We start from the raw sequence: 24,844 nt of genomic DNA, 5'->3' as shown, positions 1-24,844 counted from the left end.
ATAGACCAGTTATCCTGGACATTACACAAATGTTAACACCTCGGGGCCTTTGAAGCTCAAACTCTCTGCACTATGTTGGTGAACACAGTTGACACTGCAAAAAGACTTAACAGAACCATCAATTCTGAATCTACTATTTGAGCTTCTCAAAAGGGCTCTAGCCCGCTCTTCCTCCACCTCGACGTCTCTTTCTCAAGGCTCATTACATTCTCAAACCTCGCAGACACAGAGCAATTCATTAGCAATAAATGAAAGAAGGTTGGAGAGCACAGTCCGTTAAATGGGGTGCAATCACTACCTCTCTAATATCATGTTCTGAAAAGAAAAAGCTGTAATCGAATCGCCACGTTACTTCTCTAACAACTCTGTTAAGTGTAACCACATGCCGAAGGGTTAAGGAGCACAGACGAAGGAGGTTACAGTGAAAAGGGCTTGAAATCACTGTCTGTTATTTGTGATTTGGTTAAATCAGCGACAGTAAAAATCTTTGATCTCACTCAAAACATAAATCCACTGAGGAGAATTGCAAATATGAGAGGTTACACATGTGTAAGAGCACCATAAGCAAGTTAAAAGCTGGACTTACGAGGAGATGGTTATCTTGGTCCCTGTCTCCTCCTCGATCTTCTTCAGGTTGCGACCCTCTTTGCCAATCAGCCGACCCACAAGGCTGTTGTGGGCAAGGATTTTCAGAGGGATGTCCTCCGTCCTACACACACACACACACACACACACACACACACACACACACACACACACACACACACACACACACACACACACACACACACACACACACACACACACACACACACACACACACACGTGTAAGGTGATATAGTAAAAGGTAGGTGCTACAGAGTATCACCTATGAGCTATGATATGGTGTCATGCAGAATGCAGAAAGGTTAATGCTGACATGCCTCTGTTACAAAGTGTATTGTTCTATGAAAAACAAACCTGTGCTGATGTTAATTTTACTATTCAAAAACTGCATTTCACAGACAACTCCAGGCTCCATCCCCTCGAGCTAGCAGCACCTCGCAATTTGTGTGTGTGAGTGTGTGAGAAAGAATGAAAAGTCACTTTAAAGGGCTTTGTAAAACTTAGATATTGTTAAATGGTGCAAAATCAGTGCAGACTATTTCCTTGAAACGGAATATTCTCTCCTGGACCTTTGTGTTTCGCCAAAATTGAATGTGACAAACTGTTTATTGCCAATGCCACATGATAACCTACCACTTTCCAAGAATTTTTTCTCTGGTATGAATCAAGCAAATTGGCAGTGATTATAGGTAAACAATGTAAAAGGCTGTTTAAGCCACTTACTTTCCACTAATTGAGTCTGATTTATTACTAAACCAACATAATGACTAATAAATATAAAGAATCAAGTTAGAATAAAGAATACCATTTCAAATAATTATCCTTCCTATCAAAGTTGAGAAATTAATGCATATAAGTCCACTGTTTGGCCCTGAATAATATATCACAGCACATTTATCTAGAAGCCAAAGCAGTGATTTTGCTCTCCGGCTGCTGAGTTTAGTCAATTTAAAAAAATATATTCAGGAGGAAAACAGATTGTGTAAGCTTTGTAATTAGAGTGAAACGGAAAGCGAGTCCCAGTTTCTTTAACACACCACAAATTAGGATGATTTGACAAAATTAATTTTCCATGACTTTAAAATATTCTGAAGTACAGACAGGTATAAAAAAGATTGCTTGTATGATTTTGACATTCAAGTCCCTAACTAGAGAAGGAAGAGGCTCAATAAATTAACTACTGATGATTCATGTATGATAGTATCTGCTTTCAGTGTACTGTACCTAAACTGTACATGGTGCAGTTATTACTTATTAAAACAGAAGGACTATCATTACTGTATGATTCATATTCCTCTCCATTGTGTGCTCACGACCCGCTATAGCCATTTTGGCCTGCTGGGTGAAATTGGGATTCGATTCCCCACACGACCACCACCCGCATCTACCTATGTAACGTAATGATAACAGCAAATATTTTTCCATTGCTACTGGGCTACCTGCTACCATACATTAGTAGTCACTTTAATGATTAAACAAGCCTTGTTATATAATGACACTATCATAAATACAAATAATAATACAAAAGCACACCATGCTGCAGTATTGTTTCGCCCGTTTGTGCTATTGGTTGTAAAATTAAAACTAGATGTTTTCACAAGATATCCCAGCAAAAACAGATCCTTCTAGCCTGTTATGGTGGATTGCCAGTCGGCCTGGTGGTGTCATGATATATCATGAAGAAATTAAACTGTGTAGATATAAATTATATTACATTTTAGTCAAATATAAATGATACAATGCTTTTATCAAGTGTTATAGCTGCATAAATACTGAAAACAAGTCATTGTAGCTATTTGCTGCCTGGTTGCTAGGCAACATATTGCCATCATAATAGCTGATACATTAGATATTATTAGATATTAGATAGGCTCATGAAGGTTCTTATCTAATACCTAAGATGTACCTCTTTGCCAGGTTTGGTTGCTCAACCCCTATAAAGGTAGGAGGAGAGAAACTATTTTACACTAACAGAAACATTTCCATGAACTGTGGCAGACTTCATAACTCCACCTGAGGACAACCAATGTGTAACAAATCATTTAATTAAACCTCTGTGTGTGGAACAGGTCACCTGTCTGAGATGCAGAAAGGTACAGATTGCAAATGACTGTCCTGTCTGGAATGATTAATAGTTATGAAGATTATTAATGCTATTGTGCTACATTTAGAAATGGACAACTCTCCTGCTTTGGGTAAAAAAAGAAAAAGAAATAATAATAAAAAGAAATAAGGACATAAAATAGGGATGTTGTAGGAAACGCCCTTATGCTCCAACTATTTAAACTTAGAGGAAACACTCCTGCAAACGTGCACAAGCAACAAGCACACTAACCTAAGAAACCTCCTGGGGTGTGGTGTTTAGCAGCCAGATGCTGGAGGTTTCTTTTGTGCTAGATGAAAGATTTCATGATAGTGATGGTGGTGTGTGTGTGTGTGTGTGTGTGTGTGTGTGTGTGTGTGTGTGTGTGTGTGTGTGTGTGTGTGTGTATACTGTTCAATTTTGAAAGGGTGAGATTAGTATGGGGTGAGCTGTAGGTCAAGTAAAGGGAGATGGCATTGGTGTAGGTTAAGAGGCCAAGTTTAGTGGTTTGGGTTTCACTAAGTGAAACTACAGGGTACGGTGTAATTGAGGTGTGGCACTGGGTGGTGTTACTTCACAGAGGCGTGGGGACAGAGGCGTGGAGGTTATTGTTACGTGTGACAGCAGGATTTCTGACTTTACTGGTTGCATAATACTTTGACAGGCACTTTCAGTTAAAGAGACAACATTCATATTTAACCCTTCGGCGTTCCTCGTCAAAAAAGTTACCCTTTTGGGTAACTTTGGATTTTTGATTTTCAATATATCAGTCATTTTAAAGACTAGTTGCATGAAACTGACTTATGATGTGCATTTTAGGATTATTTTTAAAATTCATTGATCCCCTCTATGGTGTGGTGTATAGTAAAGGAGATTCACATAAGTGTTACCTTCTACATTCCTCGTACCATTTTGGGCCCCATTGACTCCCATTATAATCACATATTTTCGATATACTGTAATCCTGACATGTGATAATTTTTTTATCGTGAATACCTAATGGATCTAAGCCTCAGCCTTCAAAATAAAGGAAAAATAGGTTTTGGATCCAATGAGCACAATATTAGGTACAGCACCACCATAGACATTTTCAGTGTTTTTGAATGCAGGACATGGTTATCTTATTATGCAAAATACATGACAATAAAACAGCTAACCACCATAAAATAGTCTCGATGTAGTGGAACTGATATAAGAGAGTGGTGTGAATGTGATTGAGAATATATTTATATTTTATATATATATTTATAATATATATTATGGGTTTCCCCCCCCCAATAAATAAATAAATAAATAAACAGGGGTCTTTATGACAATAAAGCAATAAAAACATAAAAAATATTTACAAAATTATGAAAAACTTTATATCTGTGGTTAGGTCTGAAGTTGTTTAAAAGATCTGATGTGGAAAAAAAAATGAAAAATTAATTCATATATGATATTGCTATATCACCTTTTGGATGGGGACCCCTTTGGGTCCCGAGGGATACCAATGGATGTATATTGCAAAAACTCTTATTGCTCCAAAAATAATAATGCATCAAAATCAATTCTGTTCTGAATTCTTTACCCATCCAAGGCTCTAATAACCTCATGCCAAGTAGTTCCATTTGCAACTCATTTTTTGAAAATATTGCATATTATGGTTTTTTACCCCCCAAAAAACAGGGGTTTTTATGACAATAAAGCCATAAAAACCTAAAAAAAATATTAAAAAAATTATGAAAAACTTTATATCAGTGGATAGGTCTGAAGTTGTTTAAAAGATCTGATGTGAAAAAAAAATGAAAAAAAAATTCATAAAATTCATTGCTATATCACCTTTTGGATGGGGACCATTTTGGGTCCCGAGGAACGTAAAAGGGTGTAAATTTTGAAGCGTGCCCAAGGGACAGAAAAAAAAAAAAAAAAAAAAAAAAAATAGGGACAGAAAAAAATACATACTATTTAAAGGTATGCTGATGTATACGGAATTCACAGTGTACACATTTACTTTAACGTTTATCACTTTCAGTACATGAGTACAGTAAGTGTGAAACTACAGCTAGCAACCATGTCGCGTGAAAACAGAAAACAGAGGGAAAACGCTCCACTGACACTGTCAAGAAAAAAAAACCTCAACTCCCCATCTTACTATTTAGAATGCAAAACATTATACAGAGATTATTTTCTATAAATCTAAGCCCATCTGTGTGCAAGCAAAATTTCATTTTTATAACTTGTAAAAAATGAGTACGGTGGTCTCTGCAAGTACTCTGGCTTCCTTTCACAGTCCTAAGGCATGCATGTTAAGCTAACTGGTAATCTTAAACTGGTTGTAGGTATGACTGTATGAGTTGTTGTATGTCTCTGCATTATGGCCCATTTATGCTTGACCCATAGGTTGCTTTCCCCACCAATGTGACACAATCACAGAGCTGTATCCGTCTATACTCGCCATCACCGCGCTTTTGTCTATTTGCAAACTTCTTCAGCACTGTTATAGAACTCTCCCTCTCGGAGTTCTGTGCTATCTGGGAATCCCTGCACTCCAGCACAGATGTGTCATTTAAATGTCTGCACAGGCACCTTGAGTTCGGCCATTTTGAGGACACCTGTGCCAGCAACGGAAAACGTGCAAGGTTTCAAAAGTTGGAAGGCTGAAATGACACCAACCACACAGGTTGGTGCCTATGATGTCATCATTTGTAATCCGGCACTCTTTGCTTGGGTGAGAATGAGGAATATAAATAGGTTCTTAGGTATGTGGCACGCCCAATGTGCCCTGCCCCTTTTCCTGGGATAACAACAATAGGGTCCAGCCCCAAACAATGGAAGAAAATGGGTGGATGGATAACTTGTAACTGTAGTGAAAACCTTGTGATTGTGCTGAAATATGAAAATACTGCAGCATAAAAGTTAAAATCATTTGAATGTTTTGGGGGTGGTAACACTTTTTATAACTCCTTCTATAAGTTTTGAGTTTTACAGGTGCTGGTGGGCAGCTTTATTTCTTTGGACAAAGAAGACTTTCACTTCCTTCCAATATCAAAGTATTTTTGTAACTGCATTAAACACATCAAAATGTAGAGAATGGCTAAAATATATATTCTGAACTAGTTTTCAAAGCTGTTCACACAGATCTTTAAGCATTGCTCAAACAGCCAAGGACATAATCAAAAAAACAAAACAGTCACACAAACACATTTAAGCGCAGTTTTTACTATGTATCATCTCAGGGAAATTGATTTGTTTTTAAAAAAATAAATTCAAATACTGTTACACCAGAGAGCAGCCACCCCTGAAAAACAGCACACTTTCAAATAAATGCAGACAAACATGAGTATTATGTGTTAAAGGTTGACGCTCAAACAGAGCAGAAGTTCCGAAAGTTCAAAAGGTGCAGCTTCTCATTAAAGTTGTCAGCCCCAATTAGGCATGTTGACCTTGTTTCTTAAATGTTAAGCTGTGATCACGTGTTAGCCTATGTGAGAGTGTCACTGTGTTTACTGTGTCAGTGGTCCAACCGAGAGAATGCACAGTGAGATTAAAAGGTGCGCAGGCAGGTAAAAGGATAAGATTATAGCCCTGCAGACATTATGGCTAATCGCCCTGTGAGGTTGTAAACATGCTCCACAGGAGCACATGTGAGCATGTTTATATAAAAGAATAGTTGGGCAGACTCACGTCTTGGTCTCGTTGGCCTCCTTCTGCATGATGTCCAGGATCATGCGACAGGCGGCGGAGCAGCCCTCGGGTGTTGAGTGGATGGTGATGGGTTTTTCAGCTGCACCTGCATTTTCCTTCCGATGAATGTCTACCCTGATAGAAAGAGAGACAGACATATATTGGCATTGTAGTAGGTAGGGCAGGGCAATATGGCCAAAAATATTTATCACGATATATATTTGAAAATTTGCGATAACGATATAACTGACGCCAGAAAAAATACTTTACAACTCCACAACTTTATTAGTGCAAAAAAAAAAAAAAAAAAAAAAAGACCATCAATGTTTTTTCACTTAAACAAGCAGCTGTTTTTTTTATGCAAATTCCTTGCTGACAGTTTCACCAAAAGGCATTTCCAGTGGAAATGGGCTGACATATCCTGAGCATAACCATGTATAATATCCACAAAACTTAAAAAGAGGTTACACACACACACACAATATGGTAATATTATGTTGAAGCACAGTACGTATCACTCCGTGAGGCTCTTGACTACAATCCATCAAGCGGTGCGGCTTCGTAGCTTATCAAAGTCTGACAGATTTTCGAGCGCCGTGTACCACATAAAATCGGTTTGAGGTGAGTAAGCACAACCAGAATTCATACATAAGACGCACCGGATTATAACTGTCGATTTTTCAGAAAATCAAAAAGATTTTAAGAGCGACTTATTTTCCGAAAAACACGATAATAACAACGGCCCGCTTGCCTGCTCTACCAAAAATTGTGCTTTGGTGTGTATCTGACCGACAAAAACCAAACCATTTCCACACCACTGAAGTTGCACCATTTTTACAAACCAAATCTGGTTAATCTGTCATTCAACGCTTTCGCCCTTCTTATTGACTATGTGCACGTTAGCATATGCTATTTCCGGTGCGGAAGCTCCTGTGGGGAGCTTTGTTTCCGGTGTCCTATTCGCGCCTGGTTTACAGTCCAAAACAAGTTAAGCAAATGAATGAATCACGCGGCGATTTACATTTCTATAGATGTCTTGGGCATTTACCCAATATATCTGTAAATGATGTTCATCGACTTGTCAATATTTTTCCCCCGTGCCTCAGAGCAAAAGAGCAAAGGGATTCAAATGTTATATTTCTCAGCGGTCCCTCGTTTATCGCGGGTGTTATGTTCTAAAAATAACCAGCGATAGGTGAAATCAAGTAGCCAATTTTACTTTTTGACGGTGCAAAACGTTTCGTGGACATACAGTACTGCACTTCAGAGTCACACTGCTAGAGATCGATGCAGTGATTCTGTACTGTACAGGAGAGACGTCACGGAGGAGATCGTCTGCAGCGATCAGGACGCAGGACACAATGTGACGTAAAAAAAAGCATGCAAACTTGCACTAAAAAAATCCGTGAAACAGCGAGGTGAAAGGTGAACCGCGTTATAGCGAGGGACCGCTGTAATTTTGAAGGTAAGTCACAACATACCCTTCGTAAATACTAATGTATAGAAACCGTTACCAGTAAGCATTCATTTTTTGTGTGGCTTTTTTCACGGTTTGTTAACATGCTGTGTAGGTGTGTACTTGACTAGCTGATATCGACATAACGGGGGAAACATCTGGTTTGACTATTCTTCACCTGTAGTTTGAATGCTGAACATTTGCCTGTTTAAATCATAAGACCAGTCATTATACAGAGATACTTCTGAATGTGGACGATGTGTCTTCTGCATAGAGTAATGCAGTTCTGCTTGTGTTGAGTGATGTAAACAACTGATCGATCTAAACGCTTTAAACGTCAAAATTGATCATTCGATTTTTTATGACACAACAGCGGTGAGTGTTCCCACCTTCTGCTCTTTGTAACTTAACGCAATCTTTCAGTTTTCGAGTTTTGGACATGATTTTGGAGTATATCTTCGCAGTAGCAATTGACCGCAAAGCATTTTCTCGTGCACATAGTCAATTCTCCGTCACTGACATGCTTTTTCCACCATGTGCGTATGAAAACAAAGGCACTGCGCATGCGCGTTTTACCCATTTCTATCGTGATATTTCATTTTATTATCATTGCCTAACATTATACCGGTGTTACTGTGAACGGTATGATATGGCCCAGCCCTACATTATGAAGAAGATGATGAAGAAGAAGAAGCAGCAGCAGCAGAGGTACATGCTGCTGCTGCTACATGCTAACCCAAAAAATAAAAGAAAGGTTAAACTCCAGCAGGGTGAGGTGCTGTTGCTTACTTTGACTGCGTCTGTTTGGTGACATCCTTGATGGTGTTGCCTTCCTTGCCGATGATGGCTCCCACAAACTGAGTAGGCACGAGCATGCGCAGTGGGAAGTCGTGTTGTCTGGGGCGTGGAGATCCGTAGCCTCCTGATGGCCCGGGCTGAGAGGAGCCCTGGTCCCGGGAAGTTCGACCCCCACGACGCGTGCGGGGAGCCTGGACAGGTGGAGCAGCATCCGTGTCCATGATATATGACACCTTGAAGGAGTAGTCGTCGAACTGGTGTCCTGTCAACTTCTCGATGGCTCTGGGTGGTAGTAGGAATGTAGAAGCAGAAGTATCAGGAAGAGAGAGGGGAAATAAATGAACAGATGCACTAACACAAGAATATCAGAATACAGGTTCTCTGACAGTTTGACTGATTAATTTCATAAGCCTCTGATATACTTGCTTGTAAACACATGTTTGTTACACATGATGACTACCTCAGCCGAGCAAAAGTCACCAAAGCGGCAAATTACACCTGACATCTGATTATTGGTGGACAAACATTAAATATAATTTGATTTCATGCATCATTCACTGCGCTTTTTCATGGGAAATGCAAAAAAATTAAAATGCAAGATCACACAGCAAGCTTCTCAACTCTAGCTCACCACACACCCACCAGCAGTGACCTGGTGAGCTTACATCACATTATTTTCCTTCAAAAAAAAATTTTCCCCTCATAAACACACCAACACAATGCTTTGAAACACATCTACTCTGTTTTCACAAGGCTAAAAAAGTTGGGAAAATGTGACCTAGGTGTTCGATGGACAGCTAATGGAGAGAACAAACATGTTTGCCTTCTACCTTTTAATCCTGTCTTTTTCTACAGTATAGTAACCTCCTCCAAGCTTACATGTGTTTGTGTAAAAAGAAAAATCAGTTCACAAGGAGTTTGTTACTGTGTGGGCCACAGATGAACCAACCCTGCTCTAACCTTTATGGATACACATTTGAAACCGCCTGGTACAAAGAAAAATATACGAACAGCAGGACCAATACTCCTTGTATTGCAGCTTCTTGTCTGTGCAAGTATATCATGAGTTTTGCTCTACTTTCATGCATCAGTGTCACTATTATGTGCTGCTTACACTTTAGCTTCCTCCTTGGTTGCGTATGTAACATTCACCACTGCTGTTTCTGTATCAGTGTTCACTGCAAAACAAGACAGAAAGAGAAGGACATGAAAAAAAAAAAAAAAAAAAACACACCCAAAAGATGACACACAGTAAACAGAGATTCGGTCACATGCACATAGCAGTTCTTTGTTGTTCCCGTAGGTGAGTCAGAGACGCATTCAGGTTCCCGTGGTGACCCAGAGTAGGGCTGCTCGATTATGGCAAAAATGATAATCACGATTATTTTCACTGAAATTGAGATCACGATTATTTGACGATATTTATTTAACCCTTTAAGACCTACCATAGAACCAAGTCGGCCAGAGCTTATTTATATTTTTATATATATATATATATATATATATATATATATATATATATATATATATATATATATATATATATATATATATATATATATATATATTTTTATTTTTTTTTTTATTTTTTATTTTTTTTTACATGTTGTAGTGCCATTTGTGGGAGCATTTCAAGTTGCTATACATCAATACAACTGTTATAGCCCATATTTTAATAATATGTATGTATTAAGTCCATAGTAACTACATTAATTGCAAAAAAGTGCAATAAACTAGAAAAAAATTGAAAATTATTTTTGTTTTTTTTACATATATTTCTACTTGGATAAATTTAAGAGGTTTATCCCTCAAAACTTTAAATACAAAAAAGTTGCAAAAAATAGTTTACAACAACAGGAAATTTATTTTGAGTGTCCTCATAGTTTTATTTTGGAGATACAGCAATTTTTATATACTGCAGGAAAAACAACAACAAAAAAACAATCCTATGATGCAAATTTGCAAAGAAAACAGCAGGTGCATCAAAATAAACTATTTCCAGCAGTGCAATTCGAGTTCTAAGCATCCCAGCAACTATTCAGAAAAGTCAAACATGACTTATAAAAACACCAGTATAGGCTTTTAAGGCCTACAAGTAAAAAAACTACATTTCCCGCGAAAATGACGTCACTTCTGGTTTTGGGCAGGAAATGCGATAGTTCGCGTTGACGTCTTTTTCAATGTGGGAAGTGTTACGAACAGCTGATCGGATCGGCAAAGCGTGTTTCTGGAATATTATGTTTTTGTTCCTGCAAGCGCTTTTTATGCAATTTTTGCAAAGCTATATGTGGAAGGAAACCGTGACCGAGGACAAGCTGATGGCATAAGATGTAAGTACAACTCCTCTGGTTTCATATGGAAAAAAATTTATTGCGCTAGCTTAGTGGGATTTAAAAATAGTTACACAAAACGGAGCTTGCTGCTCTGACCGGCTTTAAAGGGTTAACAATAACAATGTATTGAATAATGACTTTAAAAATAATATAAAATAGTGTGCAAATACTGATAACAGTGCAAATGTTTGCAATATAAGAAATAAATGAAAAATGTAAAGATCTATGTTTAGTGAACTTTGCAGTGTTGCTCTGTGGTGCAGCTACTACACCATAGCAAAGTTTACACACTATGTCTACTTGATCCACGTCTGACTCCGCGAACCCATAATGTTTCCACACCACTGAAGTTTTTTTTTACCTCTTTTCAACCAACGGCAGTCACTCTTCTCTCCAAATAACTTCTGCTTAGCTTTCCGAGCTTCCCTCGGGTCCTCTTAATTGTTGTGACGCGTGTTCGAAATGCAGAGCGGTGCGCTCGATTTGCCACACGGAGCAGCGCGAGAGTAAAGCATGAGGGAGGGGCTAATAATCGGCTCAGTCATTTTTAATGATCGTTGAAAACTCAGATCGTAATCGTGATTAAAATTCGATTAATTGAGCAGCCCTAACCCAGAGAACCACTTGCCTGTGTGAATCCATTACAACCATCACCACACTGGCTCCCCTCCAGACCCTGCTGCTTCCTCTACAGACAGGAGCAGCTTAACACAATAGCCTCTCTGCCACTTGCACAATAACTATTTAAGTTTGACATGACAGCCTTAACAAAGCAAGTAATCTGTGATAAAATGCAATGCACCGCTAAGAAGCACCTCGCCGAGACTTGTGGTCCGCTGAGGAAAGAACAACACGGATACCGCCACACTGAAGGGTTTGATTCCTGCTGAGATCACGCATTCTTCAATTCTTCAAAGGTTGAACTGTAAGTGGAATTCAATTCAAGCGAGCCTTGTAAAGTACACGCAATTACAAAGGAAGCTCACAATCGATCGATTGATGAAATTGTCCATTGATCAAACAGCTCAGATGCTGAGTTGATCACTGTAGCAATTTAAGGAAAAACGATAAGCAAGCACAAACTTTATATTCTTTTTCTTTGTCTTATAATAAAGAGAAACGCCATCAATATTCATCACTTAATGAAATAATCAACAGATGCAGTCTAGCTGAAGCCAAGAGCTGGGCTATGAATACTGAGACTCGACTGCAAAACATTTTTCTTCTCCTCTCTTGTTCTCTAAGAGATCACAAAAAAGGTTTTGTTTGCTCTAATATTAAATGTTTTCAGAATGTTTTGTTTTGTTTTTGCTGTTATTAACTCATGCAATGCATAAATACAAAAAAATGTGACAAATTAAAGAAAAAAAACATTATAAGAGAGTTCATTTGCAAGATGCAGAACCACCACAAGCTGCCAAAACAGCTTGTGGTGGTTTATTTTACCTTTATTTTAAAAGATATTTCTTCATCTTATATTTGACAGGTGTAACCGACCAGCACACAATCTTTTGACATGGGAAGGTTAAATACTGCTCACATGTACCTACACTGGATAAAGTCTAGAAAGATTTAGGGCTGCTGTGCTAGTGCATGTGTGAAAATAGATAAGAGCCACTAGTTCTCCTGACTATGTGCGTCAAAATTTGAGTTTCCCTTTAATTTGTCACCCTGGTATACATGTTTCCTTAACCGGTCTTAGCACATTGTACTTCAGCATGTTTTATTTAACTGCATGATACCTGTAATTTGAGAGAACAACAGTGATACTAATGGCAAAAGAACAAGGTCTGAGAAAGGCAGCTTGTGTTATTGATGAAATGCTTTCTGCCACAAGAGACAACAGTATCTACGTTTTTTCAACTACGCTTGTGAAATCAAATAAATGGCAAATAGAGCAGGTCTTCAAAGCTCTGTAAAGATACTTCTGAGGTTTTAGATAAAACAGGCACATAAATGCCCATGCAAGCCAAGAACAAAACATGTCAATTATAAATAAGTCTGAGATGCCAGGTGTACCACAGAAGTAGTAAAATTATGTTTCAGCTTGCTTTTCCTGTGAACAGTCATAAGAGGCATCAATGTCTAAAAAAGAAACTTCCGAACCTGTTAGCGAGCAGCAGATAGCAGATTTTAAAGGGTTAAATCCAGGGAGAGCGCCCAGCTGGCTTAGAGAGGGCGAGTGGGCTGAGCCTGGCGTGGTGCCCGGCACCGGCACTCACAGCCATTTCTGCCCCACCCCGCCACCAGCAGCTCTGACCATGCCACACAAGAACACCGGACTTCTCTAAAACCTCACCCCTGTAACAAGAGTGCACAGATCCAGGCAGAGAAAAGTGACAGAGACTGCAAGCAGGGACGGACACACGAGCAAGCTGGCTCCATTGATAATTCACTGCAACTAGCGATGTTTGGAGAGCCGGGCTGAGGAACTGAAAGAGGAGGTGAAGGGAAAATGCTGTGCCGGTGTGTGGTACAGCATGAAGTAGACTGTTTAATGGCAGCGTGTGGTAAACTCTGAGTGGAGTATCTCCTCTGTCGGATTCTCTTTTAGCACCTGTCATGACAACAGTGGGTAGTAGTTGGTTGTGGCTGTTTTGATATACAAGGAGACACTGTGCCTGTATGTGTGTGTGTGTGTGTAAAGATTTGTACATGTGCATCTTTGTTGGTGCTTATACCTTGCGGTGCATGCCTCTATTACTCATGCATGCGTGCTTAGTCAGCAAAAAGTTTGCAGGGATTGCTCTAATGCTGCCTACCCCCCCCCCCCCCAAAAAAAGAAAAACACCACACACACAAAATCAGACAGTGCAAAAGCCTCACCACAGGCGCCTGCAGTGTCCTCCCCAGTTACCACGATGCACCTCCCCAAAAGAGATCCATCTCGCAAACACATGCAGGCATAAACACACACGTGGACACATTACTACTGGATTACTGCCATGTCTGCCCACTTCAATCTATACGCTGGGGCCAACGGGAACCGTGGTAGTACACAGTGCTTATTACAGAGGCTGCATGCAATTCAAACACTCGACTCTTCGGGTCAAACTTATAAGACACACGCACACACGCAGACAGACAAGATGATAAAGGCTGATTCATATGCAGAGATGAGTTATGTTTAGATAATGGTTGTGTGGGATGATGGTAACGAGGAAGTGAAGTCACAAAGGGAGACTTGACTCACTGGGAGGTCTGCGTGCGTGCATGTTTGTGTGTGTGTGATGCTAAACAGTCTCATGTGAATTGAACAGTTGGAACCAAATGAAGATGACATGCACAGCAAACAGGGAGGAGAAGAATTCTGTACCTTGTTCCACATTTTCTACAGTACCATACTGAGCTAGAAGGCCATCCAAAACCTGATGGGGAAAAGAGAAAAGATAAAACTCAGACACACAAAATAGCACTGACATACATACACAGAGTGAGATCAAGACTTTAAGATCTGATTGATCTTTAGATTAAAGCTTATTACTGGAAGGCCAGACCTTTAACCTTACATTATTTTAATTACGTCACTTCATATCAGCTTATTCCTCTACAATGCATGCATAATAAAAAGCACTGTACGTTGATGTACCTAGCTCCAAACAAAAACTTTTCCTAATGTCAGATGAGTAGCTGCAGCTAGTGCAGACTTGTCTGTAAATAAAGAAAATGAGAGCTGAATGGCGTCTGAGATCACAGCTAATACTTGCAGAGAAACCTGGAGAGGTGGCAAAGTGCGTGCGTGCGTGCATGCGTGTGTCAGAGATGTCATTCCCTGCAGTCACGCAATATTGGTAAAAACAGAGATACTTTAATATTCATAAGTGTGATCAATCAAAGTATTATTCCAAAAACTTGTATCTCAGTTGTTATACTTGTGGCTGAAGAGCCTAATCTTGCTGTGCAAACATTATGTATGGTGCAAAGGGGAAATAAGGCAGACATAAAAGACATACTAACACCTAAGATGATATAAGAATGTGTGGCAGCGTTCCATCATAATATGTCAAATAATAAAAGGTCACTGTTCAAACGGAAAGAGGTCAGATTCATGTAGGAAAAAACAAAAAACAAAAAACCAAAAAAAAAAAAAAAAAAAGTAATGTAAAAAGAAAACCACCAAAGGATCTTTCCTGGACCGGCAGTGTGCAAAGAGTGACATCAGTAGAGAAGAAGGGCCGCCATTTTGAACTTTTCACTGTATTTTGCGGCAAGGAATTGTGTTTCACGTATTAAGAATAAATCACATCATTAGAATGGTTAAGCCAAGGAGCCATTGCAGCACATTCTTTTATTCACTACAGCAGCGCATCTTTGATATTTTATTTTATTTACCAGAAAACTCTTGAGATTAAGAATCTCTTGCAAAAATGCCTGGGGCAAGACAGATAGGGTTACCATTACATGTTTTTCAATGGCAGGCAGAACTGGAGCTCCTGCAGAAAACCTGTGAAAGCCTCAGGAGGACATGCAAACTTCACACAGAAAGGCCCTTGTGGGTTTGAGCCCAGGACCATGCAGATCTGAGGCAAAAGTGCTGAGGCACCATGCTGCTAAAAGTCGCCGCAGACTGACTGAATGCAGAAAAACATATCTTTTGTTTATTTTTTAAAGACATTTCATGCTGTCCACTATCTGCTTTTAAATAGCTGGTTTTCTTTTAAGTCTTCAAAAACTGTACTTTTGTTTGTATTTTATTTTTTATTTAGGTTATTATGGAAACTAATTATTTTACTCATCTGGTCCAACAGAAATGAAATAACTCTGAATGAGCCACATACAATAAAATGAGCTGCCTCTGAGCGTCTCTACTAAATTTCAGAAACAAATAGATGACACTTGGATCACGTGTTTTCTATCAGATATTCAATTCTTTATCTATATACTAATACAAAAATACTGTGTTATTAAATGTGAATAAATTCTTTTGTACAATAAAACTGTATGCAGTACTAAAAGATTGGGGGGGGAATAAGGCAAATTGTCCTAATCTGTTCAGTAAACACAAAGCGTTTTTATCCGCTAATGTTTATAATATTAAAAACAATAAAACCCATTTAAACCACATGCCCAGAGCTGTGAGCGCAGACAGGCTGCAGATATTAAAATAAGAAAAATGACAGAGTAAAGGCTTGAAGACAGAGACTCTCACACATAGAAAACCAACTTGGACCCCAGCAAGGTTACAGATGTCGACACACAGACGCACTGTCATCTGCACACCGACACAGACATAAGCGCGCACACAAGTACAGACATAAACACACAAACACAGGATAAAGGCTGGTGACTCATCGTCAGGAAACTGGTTTATGTGCTACCTGGTGCTGATCAACAGGGCATTACTGTCACACCAACACACACACACACTGACCTCCCACTGTAGATGAGGGGGAATGTTCCGGATCTGGATCTTCCGACTCCTGCAGAGATTAAAGACACAGACGGAGAGAATTTAACAGACCCGAACCACAAACTCACATAAACTTACACTCATCTGTTGTGTTCAGAGCAAAGGCAGAAAACTGTGCTATATATATATATATATATATATATATATATATATATATATATATATATATATATATATATATATATATATATATAGAGTGTATATTTATACACACACACACCTCTGCTGTATCAGTAGCTCAAAAGCAAAGACATAATGTAGAATCAGACCTGTACTATATTTACTCTATGTAATTTCACAGTCACTGTAAACACCCACGGCTCATTATCACCAATCAAAGGGCTGTCACAGATGTGCTGAAGGTACCGTAGGTATGTAAGGTGAGGGTGTTTATTAGACAGCAGCATGTGACTCCTGGTAACACCATCTTACAAGCACTGTGCTTACTACTCTCAACTGGAGAAGTGAAAGTATCACATGACAAGGAAAAAAACAAAAAACAAAAGAGGCGCTCAGACCACAATGATGGGTTTCCTTCGTCCTGAGTGACGTAACTAGAGCAACAGAGGGTGTGTTTTTGGTTTGGAGAACAAAGGAAACAAAAAGCACCCACATTCAGCAATAAACAAGATATTCATGTATTCCCTGAAAATTTATTCATGTGTTCTTTTACAGTTTCTCGCTCTGGTTTTCAGTTCATATCCCTTTCATTTGTATCTTCAATTTCTGTAATTTAACACTGAACCCCTGGTCTTTTTAGTTTCTTGTCAAACTATATCAGTCAACCAAGCACAGTCCATCACTGGCCGGTCCATTTGGGATCAGAGGTCCTACAAAGCACCTCCTCTGCCTCCTGTGAGCGTTTCAGCTCCAACAGCAAAGCCACACAAACCGCCTGTGACCACAGGCTGTTAACAACTACATTAACGTGAGAGAGCCCAGCTCTGCGATGAAGGCAGCTGATGAGGAGCCGGTGGAGAGAAAGCCATGCTGCTGAGAAGCATTTTGGTGGGAAAACAGGAGACACTACAACGAGTGAGACTGAAGGGCTGAGATGCAGATATGAAGTGGAGGAAGAAATGTAATGAGATGTGATAATGAGCGATAGATTTCAGTTCAGGCGGGATTGCCATGGGACCCACAAACAAACACGCACGTCGTATCAGCTTTTCTGCGCCTCGAATGCCTCTGTTCACGCACTGGCAAACATTTCTATTCTGCATTTTTCTCCTGAACCAGGCTGGGCGTAAAACACTGCAGGTCAGAATTTCCCGTCAGTGGCTGAGGAGAGGTTGGGAGCACTGCGCGGGCAGCTGGACACGAATGAATGACTCTTTTCTGATTGTCCGGAGAAACACAGTGTCACGTGTCTTCTCCCCTTTTTCTTAAAATACCAAGAAATAAATTAACAAACTGACAATACCAATTTAAGATAAGCAAAGGGGAAACGGCAGCAAAAAAGCAAACTTAATTTAAGAGTAGAACACCTTTTTATATGTATATTTAGCAATAAATCTTCCAACTATAACTTTAAAGTCTCTAAAGCGATAGACACTTCAGATACTGCCTTCATTCCGAAATAAAACAGAATGCACAAGGATAAAAAACAAACGGACAATTCCTGCTGTGTTGTACAGCACAGTGGCCTGCAAGCTTTCTGTCACTGATGGCAGTTTAAAGCAAGTGGCTTGATGAAAGATCTCTTTTGGCAGTCAATATCCAAACAAGGGTAAACCAATTAAAATCTGTCTCTACCGCTAAAACACATCACTTTTTCTAACGTTGTAAGCAAACCCGTGACATCCAAAAAGCAGCCAGTAGCTGAAAAGGATTTAAGACCAAGTCAAAACCTCAAAACAGCTCCGAATGCTGGCATCCCCAACCTGCAGAATATGGAAACTGAAAGGTCCTTTCATTCGGCGTAGTCTCCCTAAATAGTCCGTGAATTCAGAAGTACCACTTCTCTATAGCGTCTGTGCTAATTAATTATTCCAACTAATCTTGATGCCCGATGCTGAACACTTACTTTATATTAGAATGGATACTTTAGTGAATCTGATGATGGGAGAGGCTAACCCGAGCAGGACACTGGGGTAAACTTTGCAAACTCATTCTTCAACAGGAAAACATCGCTGTAAGAAATGCACCATTTCTTTCAGCATCTCTGTCATAAGTCATTATTTAGAGCCACCTGTTTTCCTGTCAGACTGAAAGCATCCAAAGGGACATCTTGAATAAGCAGTGACACATTTGAGGTCTCACTCAGCATACACTGGATAAGCACAAGATGACTGCTTTCTGTAAAATAAAATGCTGCCTGTCTACAGTCTTCAGGTATCCTCAACTTATTTGTGTTCCCTTATTATCTGTGGATAAACCAGAGGCAGTCATCTGCTAATATCTCCTGTTTTCTTGCATTCAAGCTTGAACCCAGTGCCCTTTCTCAGCTCCTCCTTTCCCAAGTCCAAAATGAACTGCAGTAGAAGATGCAGACTGAAGTCAATGGTTACTTAATGTTTGTTGAATGTAACCAAGCTGTCTGCTGCTGGTTTGGAGCTGCCTGCCACGAGAAAAAAGAAAGCCTCTCAATTTCAGCCTTTAAATATCCGAGGGTGGCCATGTTCATTTGAAAAGCTAATATTTACTGCACCCACCTGTACGAGCTAAGGAACCGTGTCTGCACACAGGCGTGCATACTAATACTCACACGCAAGCGGTGCAGTCGAAGGAATTTTAACCTCTGAGAGAGCAGGCAGACAGAGGGGTGAGAAAGAGGGTATTCAACCCGTGCCAAAAGTTTGCATTGCTCCTAAAGATGACCCTATGATCATCAACCATTCTAGAGGAATCCTTTCACAGGTTCTCTGTTCTCCTCTGTTCTGATCTGTGCTTTCAGTTCTACCTTCAGATTTTAAAACCTTCATGTGTCTGGAGCAGAGACTCAGCTTGCTATCGGCACATATCACTTGGGTGCAAGTAAGATTAAAATAGAAGCAGCAGAGCTGCACCAATTGACTGTTTAATCTATTTGTCAACAAATATAAAATTAATCATCCATTCAAATTAATCTATCGCTAACATTGCACTAACTGATTAATTTGTACCCAAAAATGTCAAAAGTGAGACATTGATGGTTTTTCCCCCATCAAGTTATGAAAGATTAACTCCACCTTACATTAGAAACATGGCTACATGAGACTACAGCTTATGTCAATGCAAATGGGCAAAGACTGAAATTGAACTCATTTTATGGAGGCAAAAAAGAGAAGTTGGACAAGGTGTCAACATCAGTCTGGGAAAAGTTTCAACAGGAATGACACGAGATTAACACAAAACACAACCCGAAACGCAGGCTACATTTATCAAATACTGCAGGTGCTTCTGGGAGATATTGTCTATAAAATTTAGACACAACTAAAACAAGCTAGACATAACTACAGCTGGGGCTGATCTATGCAGCGTTTTTACTTTGATAAAAGTAGATTCTATAAGAGCTTATAAATTCACATGTGCAAGTATTAAAAAACAGTTACCATGCAAAACAGCCCCATGCTGTTAAAAAAAAAAAAAGGCAGTTTAATGCAACATATTCTAGAAGTAACCATATTTGATACCATGGGTGACTTGATAAATATAAACTGCAAGTGAGGTGGATGACATAGATTCTAAATTATATCATGATAGTTCAAGAAAACTTGCCATGATATTTCTGACAATATATGAAAAAATAAATGAATACCAAATTTTGTGTTTGGTATTTGCTTGCAGGTAGCAGCATTTTTAAATCTAAGTAAGGGGCATTTTCAGTCCTTCTTTTCCAGTAAGTTTCTGTCACTGATGACACACTCGTTAATCTGAAGTGTGAATTTACTGCAAAAGTAAGTCAGCATTATATATCCTTTTTTCCATTAGTAGCTACTCAGGTCAACTCTACTGGGTTTTGGTTGGTGGTATACCTGCTGCTGTGTGTGTGTGTGTGTGTGTGTGTGTGTGTGTGTGTGTGTGTGTGTGTGTGTGTGTGTGTGTGTGTGTTCCAGAATCTGGGACCACAGTGTTGTTTTTGTGTAGAAATTTCCCTCTTTGCTGGATTTCAAAAATGGGGTTTTTGATTTTTATGAAGGAGATACTGTCATGAGTCATCAAGTGACGCCACTGACTTGCTAATCAGTGGCATGCAATCAGCTGACGTCAAATTTTTGGACAGCTTCACATCACTTGGAGCGTTAAAGGATTAAAAGTAGCTCCCTGCTATTACTGCTGCAATAGCAGTGAGAAAGCATTACATCCAGTTACACAGACTAAGTGAAATATAAGCACAAAAGTAGCCCAGATACCATTTTCCCTGGAAATTTTATTTAGTAAACGTATAAAATAACCGTTTAACATTTTCAATTTAACAGTAGCTAAAGTGACCTAACCTTGTAACTCTTCAGAAGCTGCACAATGTTTTCTACATAGGATGTTGTATCTTTTGGTTGAGCGTTTAAACCATCCAGAGCCATGGGAGTGGCCACGATGTTGGGGTGTTGGTGTGTGTGTGTGTGTGTGTGAGAGAGGACTGTAAAGCTGTAAGGTACAGAGGCTTTAATATTCCATTCGTCTTGTCACATTTTAACATAGGGCTGTTCGATATAACGATATACATCGGATGACGATGTAAAAACATCTATCGTTTCATTTTACGCTATCGTTTGTTTCATGGTGTCGCAAAATAAACTGTTTACGGCAATATTTTTTCACCATTTTGATGGTCACTGTAGTGGCTATATTAATTTCTTAAAGTTCTCTCTATCTCTTATATTTAATATAACCACACTAAGGACAGACAAGCGCCTGTTTTTATGCGTCATCGTTAGCAACAACGACGGTAAAACCATCGCGTGTCCACTTGTTTATTTTCCACATAAACCTTTCAGAATAAAGCTCAAGATCCTGTTGAGACCTTTCAAAATAAACGGAATCACGTGAAATACTATGCAGAGTGTTTACGGATGAGAAGCAAAAAATAGCCATCAGGTGCTAAAAAATAAACCTTAGACTCAAACGTTAGAACAGGCTTTTCCCCGCAGCACGCCGTGTAATAAATACTCAGAAAGAAAACGGCGGCCGTTACAACTTATGTCTAAAAATGTATAGTTTCATGCATCGGTCAAAACACTCGACTCCAGGTACACGACACCTAGCTGGAAACACTTCACGCAAGTCAAGCTGCCCGAGATTCACTGAACTTTCAGAAAATGTTTGTGATTTATATCATTATCGGGACGATAGATGTCTTATATCAGGATATGAGATTTTGGTCATATCGCACAGCCCTATTCTAACATACCTCTTAAAAAAATAAAATAAAAATATGCCAGTCTTGCAACTACCAGACCCTGTAGTTGCACACAAGAATACACAGGGCACACATGTCAGGCACCCATACGGGTGGGCAAATTCATTATGAAATCATAAAAAAAGCATGCCAATCTTGCTACTATGAGGTCTCTTAAGACACAGCAGTCAAGGTAATATTTTACCAACATCATATTTTACTGGGCCCAAAAGCAAAATCTGCACAGCTTACAACACAGTGAAATGCCCTTTTGCAGCAAAGGAAGTAGTGTGAAATTACTGCTTAATGATAATGTTAAAGTGCTCAGCAGCAGCTCATAATGGACCAGAACGTTATCGTCGTATCATCAGCGCTCAGAGATTTAGGCAGTAAATTTCCTCATGTCGGGCACCGATGTCCAAATTTTTCAAGATAACCTGTGAAGACACCTTAGGGACAGGTGTGTGAGCCTGTTTTGCATCATGGTGATTCACAACCATGTTTATAATCACAAACTAGAGAATGATCACTTGGATGGAGCCAACAGAGACAAATCCAGGTTTTTACGGAATTCAAGCTTATCAATCTGCTGGTCTTCTGATGTGCCCTCTTTTATGGCCTAGTACCTAGTGATAGGTATTGGCCAAAAGCTAATTTAGAAAAAAAATGCACCATTGTAGCCATTGGTTACTAGTATGCAACCTCATTTGACCATGATGCGTGGCATTATTTAGAGAAGAGAAAAGAATTATTATCGATTTCTTCTACTTATTTATGAAAACATCCTACAGACTTTTAAGTTCAAGTTCACTTTGCAAACTTTAACACTAAACAATTTGTCCAAGGGGAACCATGATGTGACATGCTGCAACAACCCCAGCACCTTGTATGTTTTGTTTTTCCATGTATTACAGCCCTGTAACCAACTGCTTATAGCATTTCTTTTCTACTGTGTAACCACATCAGTCATTTCCATCTAGCATTTGCTCTTCCTGTCCTATGGACTGCAACAAGTGACCGCTCCAGCCACACTTTGTCAACGTATTAGTTTACTTTTGAGTCACACGTGTATCAAGTGGTGAAAAACATGCATTGTTTCCACATTTAGCAGAAATAGTTTTCTTGCATGTTTTGCAAAGTACTGTGCTGATTCTAAGTTGCTGAGTAGTTCACTTTTTAAATACTAAATCACCACTGGAGGCTCTTGCCCTCAGACATGCTTGGGCTTCCCTCGTTGTTTGAGTCACTGAATCTAAATGGATGGTGTTCCTATATCATTGATACTGTGATATGACACTTTTATATCATGTAAACTGACATGACAGGCACCTAACTGTATGTCAGAAGAAATATTTCATATGAAACAAATTTTCTTTATGTTCCTAACACATGTGCTTTTCAAAATGTCCTCCACGCTCACTCAGCATGCACAGTGCAGATTTCAATTTATCATAATCTCAGTGTACTTTGTTCCTAACCCCCAAAAATCAAACTCACTTATGTCATTAGAAACACACTACAACACGATAAGTTTTGCTTTTTTTCCCCAAGGCCTCTTTTGGAATTTCAGCTGAGGGGGAAACCTTTTTTCCTTCCTTTTTTTCCCCTCTACACAGAAACTCACAAGTGAATAATTAAACGTTTCCTTCTCTGCTAAAGGTTTCTTTCTAATGAGATCTTTAAGAGCCTTGTTTACCTTTCTCACCCTGTTCTGTGTGGATGCCCAGGCTGTCAGAGACGCCTCACAAGGCATGCTGTCCTGCGCCCAGCAGGGTGGCTCGCTCTGGACGAATAAAAAGGCATCTCAAATAGTCTTTCATTCCGGAGCACGCTGCCTCACAAAACGCACACAAACACCTCTGCACACTCACTCACTGCTACTGCAGTCCTCACATAATTGTTTGCAACATTCACCTGAATGATAAATGTGTTGGGAGTTTTTTTCTCCATTTAACTGTCATTCCCCTCTTTCCAGCATCCATTTAGCTGTCAACACCGGCTGATTGTCAGTGCAAACATGTCATATTACAAAGTCCTCACCACTGTTTCACAACAGCTTAGGAACATATTTACTGCTTAATGCTTAAGGAGATAATCTCTTCTCTGGGATAAGATAAACAATATTGCCGAACCTATTTTCTGTCAGAAAACAGAAAACAACTCTCTAACAAAACAGTTCAGTTGCTAGCAAAAGGCTCTATTAGCAACTGACGGCCATGCTTGAGGATATAACGCACACACACACAGGAAGTTCACAGCATCTAGAAACAGCTTGACGGAAGACTTCATATTTTCATGCGAGTGATGGCTTCACAAAATGAAAGATGACCCGGCCTCCATCACATCAGCTGTACTATGCAGATAAAATAGGAAATGAAAAACTCTGCGGTCGTAAATCACACTGGAGGCATGTGATTACGCACCTATTACATGCTCATGTTACTAATGCAGTGATATATACTGTGCAGGCAACACTAATGTCTCAGTTTCTTTTATGTATGGTAGTGCAGTGCTGAGTGCAGCATAATGTGATCAGCGAACAATCAGCTGCATTTACAGCTGCCAGCGCATGTATGTGAGTGGCTGTTGCTCTTACATCTTCAGTCTGGACTGATTTTACGGTAAATGCAAGTCTGCACTGACAGTTTTCATTTACGCCGAGACTAGTGGTGAAACAGTATATGGCTCAGTTTGGGTGGGTTGGTCAAAAAGCCCAGTGGTCCTTAGACACCAAGGGGATGCAGCGGATTCATCTAATCTGAATTAACCCACTTTCTGGTTTTGACCCTTAAGCTCCTAAACGCCCTGAAATCTCAGAGAAGGCGCAACAAGTCAACAATATTCGGGACACCCTTCAGAGTGGAAGACGTCCCCCCGCTTCTCCTTTCAAACTCTGTTGGCACTCCCACAGTGGCCCACTCTCTGCTGCTGGATTAAGACGCTGCTCAGACCATTTCTGTTTAGTGCTCCTAAGCGCTTCTCTAAGTCCCATCCAATTGTTGTGGAGCAGAGATAACAGGATTTGTATGAGAGTGGTGTCTATACGTTGTTACCGTCCTCTAGCCACAAAGATTTGTTCCTGCTTTTCCACCCACAAGGACAAACAGACTCTAAAGCAAAACATAAACAGGACATCACACAAACCTATGACGCTGTTCGACAAAATTTTTCCATT

The 24,844-nt window shown here is 39.6% G+C and overlaps 1 protein-coding gene across 7 annotated transcripts in view; it reads right to left on the bottom strand.

Annotated features, from left to right (window-relative positions):
* igf2bp2a (insulin-like growth factor 2 mRNA binding protein 2a) overlaps positions 1-24,844 on the bottom strand; it is a 64,311-nt gene that overhangs the window by 14,531 nt on the left and 24,936 nt on the right. For 6 of the 7 annotated variants that reach the window (XM_004555441.5, XM_004555439.5, XM_004555443.6 and 3 more), the window contains 6 exons: positions 16,314-16,362; positions 14,259-14,310; positions 9,724-9,787; positions 8,601-8,891; positions 6,356-6,490; positions 587-709 (listed from right to left, as the gene is read on the bottom strand). In XM_004555441.5, the coding sequence (XP_004555498.3) occupies positions 587-709; positions 6,356-6,490; positions 8,601-8,891; positions 9,724-9,787; positions 14,259-14,310; positions 16,314-16,362 (714 nt within the window). The remainder of the gene's footprint in view (positions 1-586; positions 710-6,355; positions 6,491-8,600; positions 8,892-9,723; positions 9,788-14,258; positions 14,311-16,313; positions 16,363-24,844) is intronic. The other variant, XM_076875094.1, reaches the window with a different exon arrangement.

Source organism: Maylandia zebra, linkage group LG16 (assembly GCF_041146795.1).
Source record: "Maylandia zebra isolate NMK-2024a linkage group LG16, Mzebra_GT3a, whole genome shotgun sequence".
Taxonomy (NCBI): domain Eukaryota; kingdom Metazoa; phylum Chordata; class Actinopteri; order Cichliformes; family Cichlidae; genus Maylandia; species Maylandia zebra.
This window is presented reverse-complemented; position numbering and strand designations above follow the sequence as displayed.